This window comes from Asterias rubens, chromosome 5 (assembly GCF_902459465.1).
Source record: "Asterias rubens chromosome 5, eAstRub1.3, whole genome shotgun sequence".
NCBI lineage: Eukaryota > Metazoa > Echinodermata > Asteroidea > Forcipulatida > Asteriidae > Asterias > Asterias rubens.
In genome coordinates, this window is record NC_047066.1 from 1,165,328 (window position 1) to 1,175,686 (window position 10,359).

The following is a 10,359-nucleotide window of genomic DNA, read 5'->3' on the forward strand; positions in this document are numbered from 1 at the left end:
TGAGTTGAGTTGTGCGTTGGTTCTCTGCTGTGCCACGAGGGTTTTCAAGACTATCCGGTTTTCCTCCCTCAGGAAAAAATCAAACACTTTCGAACTTGGCTGTGCTCCGTGGTCATAATGGGTTGATGTTGCTGGCAGCTGAATGCGCCCTTGCATGCCTGCTTCTCGAACACGTTGTAGCCGCGTCCTTCGCAATTCAGCTCTTAGCTGCGAGTAAGGACGATTAGCCCCCCAAATTATTATTATTATTATTATTACTAACATTATTTACAATCAAAAGTCACTTTTCTATGCAAGTTCTAACATCACAAATGCGTATTTTACATTTGAACATGGAATTGCAAGGTTAAAATACTTACCCAACATTACCAAATTATTTTTGAGGAGGGGACAACAAGCAAGAGTGTTAATTGAAGTTCCAATGGTCAATTGACTGTTAACTTGGCTTGTGTTTTAACCTTGATTTCCTATTTTCTTTGAGGAAATAAAATAATAAAGCCAGGGCTCATAACATTCCAATATATTGAAAATGTACACATTGTATTTAAAGCCATTGGACACTTTCGGTAAACAGTATTGTCCAAGGTCCACACTTCGTGTATCACAACTTCTATATAAAGTAACAAACCTGTGAAAATTTAGGCTCAATCGGTCATCGGAGTAGGAAGGAAGTAATGGGAAAATTCACCCTTGTTTCCGCCTGTTTCGCCGTGTCATGACATGTGTTTAAAATAAATCCGTAATTCTCGATATCGAGAATTGATATTGTTTTAATGTTTTCTCAAAAAGTAAAGCATTTCATGGAATAATATTTCAAGAGAAGTCTTTTATCATTACCTTCTGTAAACCCTGTAAGTTATTTGTAAATCTGTGAACTTTTATTTTTGTTTCTGTACCGAAAGTGTCCAATGGCTTTAAAGGAAGTGATACACCTTTACAGATTGTTTCCAAAACCCAATAAGTACTATTTCTTTTGTATACAAGTCAGGGTTAGATAAACTAAGCATTTTGTTAAAATTGTATTACCCTTGTATCTTGTAAAACTAAAAAGAAAAACTCTGAAGACCCTCTCATACTTTTTTACTTACGTACTGGAGTTTTTTTCACACAAGGTTTGTATGTTCTTACTTATGTGAAAGGTTTTCTTATAATATTATTGTATTCTTCATTTCTGAAATAACCATGTCTTTCTTGTTGGTGTGTGAAGTTGTTTAGTTTAAATAAGTGTTTCTACTTTTTAGTTTAGTATTTAAATTTATTAGATAGATTTATGTGGTTGTGTTAGTAATGTAGTATTCGGATTACATAAAGAAGTTTTCTTTGTTGTACAAATTTACAAAAAATCAAAAGGTTGGTAAAACAAATGTACTTAATAGTTATCTAGTAAGGTTTTACGGTAACACTGTGTGCATGGGGAGTGAAATCTCTCTATGAGTTGGGGTTCTGGAAATAACTGTTGGTGGAACAATTACTCATTTTAAGAATTGCCACAACTTGAGAGGGATTTCATTCTCATGGTGGTTCCACAACCCTGGGGTTGTATTCTCCACTATGCAAAGTTTCAAATCCCACTAAGTTAATATGAAATGTGGCCTTACAGCCATAATTGGTGCCTCAGAAGAAATTTGTAAAAATAGTACTTAAATTTGTTATAATTTTGTGCTACTTGTTGTATATTTTGTTATTGAAGAAACATATTCCTTGTGAGACTTTATGGGTTAGATTAAAACATGCTTACTTTGTAGAATTTGTGTTGTTTGAACATTATTTGGTAGTTAGTGATGAAGGGTTTTGTTGAGGAAAAGACGGAGGCTAATAGTTTTGGTCAGAGATGAGGCACTTCACAGGTGTTGCATGCTTCCATCTTTCAGCTGAAAAAAGGCTATTGTTTCCCTAAAAAAGTACCCCTAAAACATGCTCTTTGATCTACAGCTATAGTTCTCTCAGTTACTGTTCCAATAATTATGTGGTTGAAGTGCCATCATTCTTGTGAACTAAACTTGGGTCAATTTTTTTTGCCAGAGGTTTCTGTCAGAAACTCTCGTGCCTGTATTAGTGTATTTACAGAGTTGTTTTTTTGTGGGGGAAAATCGCGTCATATTGTAACTGGTTTGTTGGAATTTAAACTGCCTTTTAAACTCTCTTTTATAAAGTTATTGTAAACATCGTGTTGTTATTTGGAGCAGCTGGCTAGCAGGTGGCTTACGATTATTATTTATCGATCAATAAATTTGGTATTGTGGCTATTTTTCAATCCCATTCGACAATTGAGGGCGCTACTCCACTTCTTAAAAACACACGTGTACAATCGTATTGTTGTGTACATACACAATGTGCACTGTTGATCTTGTGCAACCAGACACAAAACAACGGACGACGAGCGATCGCGCGCGGTTGTCAGATAAAGAGTCGAGTGTAAATTCAAGCATTGGTAGGCCCACCCTCTTCATTTGGCGTGGTAGTTTTTCTCAAAATGACGGCTTCAAGCACATCTAGAATCCGTATTCCCAGATCCCATATGTTATCATCATGGGTACTTTGTGCATTAGGAATTGTGCTCTCTGTTTATGCACTGTACGTAGAAACATCAAAGGAATCGAACCCTGATTTTACGGCGATGTGTGACATTGGTCAAAGCGTTAGCTGTTCCAAAGTGTTTACATCTAGGTAAGTAACTGTTGTGGTTAGCGGAGTTTCACAAATACTATCAGTATCATCCAGTCAGTAGCTTGTGTTAAAACGAATTAATCTACATATTATATATGAAGTTATAGTCTTTCTGTGCAACAAGTAGGCGTTTTAATTATAAGCAAATAAATATTTTGTTTAGGGTTGGCCTTTCATCAAGGCCAACCCAAGGGCAACCTCGTTAAATGTCTGTCGCGGTGATATGATAGATAGCGTTCTGACTCTATTCCTAATTGAGTTCCCCGTGATTCCCATGGTATTTTCGTCGCTAGACTGCTGGCTCCACGAAACTACTGCTCTCACGACTACCGTCCCATGTAAATGGGGAGTAGAACTATAGTTAGAAGTTGACAACCAGCAGTTGCGCGAGAGCAGTGTTCTCGCGAGAGCACCGCCACAACTTGACTATCTTACCGCGGCAGACCATTAACAACCTGTGCGCAACCCTGCCTTGTGGTGTAAATTGTTCTTAATCTTACCATGTAGAGCATGCAATAAACACTATGATCTTTAACTATACTCGCACTAGTACTATAATACACTAGTCTACCGGGTAGGCTAGTTAGTGTTCAGACAACTCGTCCATAGGACAACTCGACCATTACAACTCGACGGTTGAGACAGCTCGACCATTCGGACAACTCGACAGACTTTTTTTTCAACTGTCAGACAAGTCGACGGATTGCCGTGACGGGGGCCTCACCACAACAATGACCACCTATGTACTCAATAAATTATGCACCCATCTTTGTAGTCTTTATTCGGTTTATGCTCTTTAAGTTTTTTGCGAAGATTTCAAATGAATAAACGAAGGCTTAATTTTCCCTGATTATGGCAGGTACGGAAGAGGGTTTGGAATTATTGGGCGAGTTCTAGGAGAACATCATATATTGAATCAACCTAACAGCATATTTGGTATTCTTTTCTACTTTCTTCAAGTTTTAATTGGTAAGTACTTTAAACTAACTAACTGTTTCCCTTTTTCTTCTGAAATTGTGACCAGTTATTTTTTTTAACACAACAAATAGGCTAAATAATGTTTTTGTGTTGCGCGCTCTCAGTATCTCATAAGAGAAAAAGAAGTAAAGTACCCCCTGCAACAAGCAGAGAAAGGGCCTTGGTGCCCTTGCCCATGAAGAATGAAGAATCGGCAGGGTAGGAGTGGGATGTCTGATCATCAGGTAGAGAAAGGGCCTTGGTGCCCTTGCCCATGAAGAATGAAGAATCGGCAGGGTAGGAGTGGGATGTCTGATCATCGTAGAGAAAGAGCCTTGGTGCCCTTGCCCATGAAGAATGAAGAATCGGCAGGGTAGGAGTGGGATGTCTGATCATCAGGTAGAGAGAGAGCCTTGGTGCCCTTGCCCATGAAGAATGAAGAATCGGCAGGGTAGGAGTGGGATGTCTGATCATCAGGTAGAGAGAGAGCCTTGGTGCCCTTGCCCATGAAGAATGAAGAATCGGCAGGGTAGGAGTGGGATGTCTGATCATCAGGTAGAGAGAGAGCCTTGGTGCCCTTGCCCATGAAGAATGAAGATTCGGCAGGGTAGGAGTGGGATGTCTGATCATCAGGTAGAGAGAGAGCCTTGGTGCCCTTGCCCATGAAGAATGAAGAATCGGCAGGGTAGGAGTGGGATGTCTGATCATCAGGTAGAGAGAGAGCCTTGGTGCCCTTGCCCATGAAGAATGAAGAATCGGCAGGGTAGGAGTGGGATGTCTGATCATCAGGTAGAGAGAGAGCCTTGGTGCCCTTGCCCATGAAGAATGAAGAATCGGCAGGGTAGGAGTGGGATGTCTGATCATCAGGTAGAGAGAGAGCCTTGGTGCCCTTGCCCATGAAGAATGAAGAATCGGCAGGGTAGGAGTGGGATGTCTGATCATCAGGTAGAGAGAGAGCCTTGGTGCCCTTGCCCATGAAGAATGAAGAATCGGCAGGGTAGGAGTGGGATGTCTGATCATCAGGTAGAGAGAGAGCCTTGGTGCCCTTGCCCATGAAGAATGAAGAATCGGCAGGGTAGGAGTGGGATGTCTGATCATCAGGTAGAGAGAGAGCCTTGGTGCCCTTGCCCATGAAGAATGAAGAATCGGCAGGGTAGGAGTGGGATGTCTGATCATCAGGTAGAGAGAGAGCCTTGGTGCCCTTGCCCATGAAGAATGAAGAATCGGCAGGGTAGGAGTGGGATGTCTGATCATCAGGTAGAGAGAGAGCCTTGGTGCCCTTGCCCATGAAGAATGAAGAATCGGCAGGGTAGGAGTGGGATGTCTGATCATCAGGTAGAGAGAGAGCCTTGGTGCCCTTGCCCATGAAGAATGAAAAATCGGGCCTGGAGTAGGCTATGCAAAAAAAGTTTTTTCATCAACATTTTTTAGGACATCTTTGCTTTATTGAAATCATTGCATTATGTTTAATCAGCCACAACATTGTGAACATTTGTTTAGGATAAGGACTTTAGGCTTGATTTAGGACAAGGTAACTTTACGCTCTGCCTGTTCATAATTCCTGGCAGTTCATACCGCAGGGGAAAAAAAGGTTTGAAATTCATTAAGTTTGTAGTGATTCCTTCAGTTGTTTCTGACAAGGTGTATAGTAATTAACAATCCAGGTTAAAATACCATCTTTTTAATCCAGGATATACTTTATAGATTAAAAAATAAAGAATTAAAACAACTATTATCAAATTTATCAACTCAAGCATTGTGGTACAATGTATGTGTGTCAGCGTTGTAAAAGAGACTAAAGTTCAAGACTAAGATCTTCCGTCTGAGACCAAGACATTAATGTCCGAGTTCAGAGGGAGACCTGGAAACAGCCGAGACCTCAACAGTCTGCTGGAGTCGGGTTTCTATACAGGTGTCCCAGGGAACTCTGTCTGCCGACGATTCTGTCCCCTGTTTAGGAAATTAACATGGGCTGGAGGAGGAATGTTCAAAAGAGGGCGCTTTCAGAATAAGTTTGTGCACAGTTCGCTGTATGGGGGGACAGAGTCTCCGGGGGAACAGAATCTCCGGTCAGGCCGGGACCTGTCCCCAGACCTACAACACTGATGTGTGTGCTGTTTGTGAGTTCAAACAGCGGACATATAACAAAACAGGACCATAGAGTCCAATGATTGGGAATGGTCCTCAGTTGGAAAACATGTGTAAAACCAATGGGAGCTGTTGCAACAAAGAGGGACAATAGGAGGTTCGCAGTTTGCAGGGGTAGACAAGCTTGGTTGTGTTGTTAATTATGTACAACGTGTCACAATGTGTTTCAAGTATTACCAGGACTAGAACCTGAAGGGTGCTTTAGTAAAAACTGAATGCACAAAATACCAGCAACTTCTACATTTCAATTAAAACTTTAATTCAATTTTAGCTTCACTTGTTACAATTTGTCCCAGTTTGTTTAATATTCTAGATTGAGAGAGTGAGGGTTGTGTGCCATCTGTTGCTGGTTTAATCTCATGTTATCAACACAAAATATCAAATAATTTAGCAACCATAAATTTTTATTTTTTATCAATAAAAATGTTTATTTTACATATCTTTTGTAATAAATTTACTGAGAAGCAATTTCTGTTTTCAAAGTCCAAGGTCCAAGCATGATTTTTGTTCTAGTTTAGAGCAGCATTACTGCTCTTAAATGTTAGGCTAATGCTTGTAGATTAGAATAAAGTGAAACAATGGTCATAGGCTTTATTATGAACATTCCAAAACCAAAAGGATGTGCTGAATCACTTCAGCACCTTGCATGTAGCCATCATAGCCTGGATCCCACTCAAGGCCATTTGATTACACTGTAAGCTAGACTGATAACTATTAATAAGGCTACAGTATCTATTATTTAGGCCAAATAGAAACAAACAAAGACAGTCATTGTGATGTAAATGGAGTACTGACTGGAAAAGAGTAAAAGTCAAGTTCTGGCAGGCTGGCAGGCCGGACTAAAAATAAATAGGCTACATGTAAATTTGACAGAGGGCGCTGTCTTAAATTGGCATTGCATGTACTAAGTGCGCCAGTTGGGCTGAGTTTGGCTGTTTCTCTCTGGCAACATTGAAGATTAAAAAGAGCAAAAAAATTAAAAGTCAGAAAAGAGCAAAAAAATTAAGAGATAGATTTTGGAAATTTAGCCTTTTTTTTTGGGGGGGGGGAGGTGGTTTTGTGGGAGGAATCTTCTTTTGAATTTGAAGTTTCAGTTCAGTCAAAAAAATTGCACTTTTAAATATATTTTACAGTGTAATATTGTTACAACTCATCTATTTTGCTTGTTTGTTTTTCAGGTCAGATTCACACATTGTCTGCCTGTAACTTCCTGATCATGACTTCCATCCTGGCCAATCTTGGCTCTGTCTATCTCGGCTACATCCTCTACTTCATCTTAGAAGATGCTTGCATCGTTTGTATCTCAACCTACATCGTCAATGCCCTGTTGCTAGGCGTCAACATTCTCAAGTGGACATACTTAAAGAGGAACCTTTCAAAAAAGAAAGAATGAAGATATTGTGTGACAGTTACAATCCTTGGTAGACTTCACCTAGCCCTCTGATGAGATTACCCCCCCCCCCCCGACTGCAGCATTGGAGGGGTATAGACCGTATTGAATATGATGTCACCATTCAAATATCTGACCTACAAGATGGCATCTGTGAGTGTGTGCGTGCAAGTGTGCGTGCATGTGCCGTATAAATCAAACCGATAAGCTGCGCTCTGGGTGCTTTTCTGATGTACGCGTTTGGACGCCTAGACATGTACAGTTCTCCCTACAAGATGGCGACTTTCATAGCAAAGTAGGGGTTATTCAATATGGTCTATTGTTGTCAGGACCTTAGCTGGGCCCAAATTTATGGCTCTACTTACACTGTAGGGAATTCCAAGCCAAGAATGGTGATCGCAAGCGTAGAATTCGGTGGTAAGCAGAGCCCTGAAATTTGGCCCAGATCTGTGGCTGTACATGGAATTATGAACAGTGCAATAATGACAGCGCCTTTTTTTGATGTGACAGTCAACATGTGCGCAGGAATATAGTTACAGGTCATTAATCTATAAACATCCTAAGGCCTGCACTGCACTCCCAGTTAATGGTGCATACACAATTATTCGGAATCCCCATATTTTATAATCTATGAATATATATAAAAATTGAAATAATCCTGTGTATATAAAGAATGTTTTAAAATGAGAAAGGATTTTTCTATCTTTCGATCGTAGATATTAAATGTTTTCCCAAAAGATCCTTTGTAGCGGTCCCAAGAAGTGCCCCCAGAGTTCTGTCTAGCTACGTAACCTTTTTAAGACAAATTAAGTTCTTTAAAGCAAAGTTACTTCATACTTAAGACATACTTGTAGGAGGTTGTGTTTTTCTTTAAAAATCTCCAAGTATTCTTAAAGAAGTGTAGTTTTTTGTTTTTATAAAGGACCAGACAACCTTCCTCGGGCTCATTTTATGAATCAAATGAAAAATAATAGTTTATAACATAATTATTAATGACATAAGGGGATTTTATTGTAGCAATGTATGTACAAAATAAACACATTTACTGCCTTTATTTAAAATCATACTTTCTTTTTTTAAAGTTTTACTCCACAGTTTTGTTTTTGGAACAAAGCAACCAAAGAAAAATAATGCTTTTCTTGTTCTCATTTCAGCAATAATATATTGTTTTCAATAATGTGCAATTCACTGCTTGATTCAATCACAATTCATAACTTTTAGGGTCTGTGAGACGAGTTTTTACAGACCATTTTTACAAGAGCCACAAAGCATGGTACTCACCCAAGCACAAAATTGTACACAGCCTAATTGAAGAACGGATTCATCTTGCATTTGATAGAGATCGCACCATACAATTTGTATCAACGACTGTGATGAAGAAAGGGGCACTACAAAAAAAATGTAACAATGGCTAATGTTATACTTATATAATTCAGAAAATAGAATTAGCTTTTCTCAAACTGCTTACCAGTCAATAACAAATTGTGGTATAAAATGATTTGTTTTTAAAACTCTTTAATTTATGTGATACGTGTTAAATCAAATACAATCTTTCCAATATATGACCAGTGCAGTATCTTGGCTGCAAGGAAGTGTCCTGGATGAACAAGATCACTCCTTTGTGGTAGGCCTACAGTATCTGTTGCATTTTCATCAATGCGGTCTTTAGAAACACACACAAGTCGGGTAACATTTATACCTTATGTAATTATGCTATTAACATATAACATAACATAACATAACATAACATAACAATTAACATTTATAATGCGCTATTCCATCAAGATCATAGCGCACTAGAAATAAATTAACTTGGAAAACGGTGAGTCTTAAGGACTTTACGAAAAGCAGATAGAGTATTAGATTCCCTAATGGCAGTTGGGAGATTGTTCCAAATCATGGACGCAGCCACACTGAAAGCCTTCCGACTTAGAACTTTGTTTGCTCAGGGAACATTCAAGCGAGTGATGTCAAGTGTGGACCGAAGAAATCGCGGAGGAGTGTAATGTGACAGTAAAGTGTTAATATAATGAGGTGTAGTTTTGTTAAAGCATTTAAATACAAGAAGAGCAATCTTGAAATGGATTCGTTCTCTAATTGTTAGCCAATGAAGTTCCCTAAGTGATGAAGTAATATGTTCTCTCAAGGGTGTGGAACATATTAAACGAGCTGCCTTATTTTGATCTTTGAACTATTGTAGAGAAAAATAGTTAACGGTGTCAAGAATTGTCAAAATTGACTTGTTTGTTTTCGTGTAAAACCATAGATGTATAAAAAAGGTTCTAGCTAGATGTCTTTATTGTTTGTCATTTTATGTTGTGAAATATCACTTTAACCTATTCATGATAGTCTTATGCCTCGGTAAGACGGAAGTGATTTGGTAAAGGCCACCTCTCATCCCATTAAAAACGGTAAAACGCATAACAACGTGATGCCTTCAAGTAATTGGTGGGGGGGGGGGGGGGCAACAAGGTGATTTGGTGGTCGTCCTGAACAAATACACTTCTTTGTTATTTTTATTATTGTGTAATAGTGTTTAAATGATGTTCTTATTGTATCTTGGTAAAGGGTATTGTTAAAGATTTCCTTATGTTAACGTTCCTTTAGTCATGACTTATTAACTAATAAAACATAATTTAACAACTATAATGTTTTACTGGCTTTAGTGCAATTTAATATGGGTTTAATATGGGTTTAAAAGGGGATCAGAAGTGATCAAAATCCGATAGTGAAATCCCCTAGATTTATAACTTCTTCCGTTTGGGCTGTACAAATTGTGCATTGTTGGCAGGCTCTGTGGTTCTTCAAGCCATTGGACCCTTTCGGTACAGGAAAAAAAAAATCACATATTTACAAATAACTTACAGGGTTTACAGAAGGTAGTGGAGAAAGACTTCTCTTAAAATATTATTCCATGAAATGCTTTACTTTTTTAGAAAACAGTAAAACAATATTAATTCTCGATATCGACAATTACGGATTTCTTTTAAACACATGTCATGACACGGCGAAACGTTTTCCCATTATTTTCTCCCGACTCCGATGACCGATTGAGCCTAAATTTTCACAGGTTTGATTGAGCCTAAATTTTCACAGGTTTGTTATTTTATATATTAGTTGTGATACACGATGTGTGGGCCTTGGACAATACTGTTTACCGAAAGGGTCCAATAGCTTTAATTAAAGGCATTGGACAC

The 10,359-nt window shown here is 38.7% G+C and overlaps 1 protein-coding gene across 1 annotated transcript; it reads left to right on the forward strand.

Annotated features, from left to right (window-relative positions):
* The first annotated feature begins 2,345 nt into the window (after positions 1 to 2,345).
* LOC117290786 (vitamin K epoxide reductase complex subunit 1-like protein 1) lies at positions 2,346 to 9,382 on the forward strand. Its single transcript, XM_033772340.1, has 3 exons — positions 2,346 to 2,667; positions 3,527 to 3,636; positions 6,951 to 9,382. Exons 1-3 carry the CDS (start codon positions 2,474 to 2,476, stop codon positions 7,163 to 7,165), a joined length of 519 nt encoding a protein of 172 aa, XP_033628231.1. The 5' UTR covers positions 2,346 to 2,473; the 3' UTR covers positions 7,166 to 9,382.
* Positions 9,383 to 10,359: the final 977 nt, after the last annotated feature.

Coding starts and splice junctions, on each gene's coding strand:
- LOC117290786 (XM_033772340.1), top strand. CDS start 2,474: ATGACGGCTTCAAGCACATCTAGAATCCGTATTCCCAGATCCCATATG. Junction 2,668..3,526: donor TCCAAAGTGTTTACATCTAG/GTAAGTAACTGT, acceptor TGATTATGGCAG/GTACGGAAGAGGGTTTGGAA. Junction 3,637..6,950: donor CTTTCTTCAAGTTTTAATTG/GTAAGTACTTTA, acceptor TTTGTTTTTCAG/GTCAGATTCACACATTGTCT.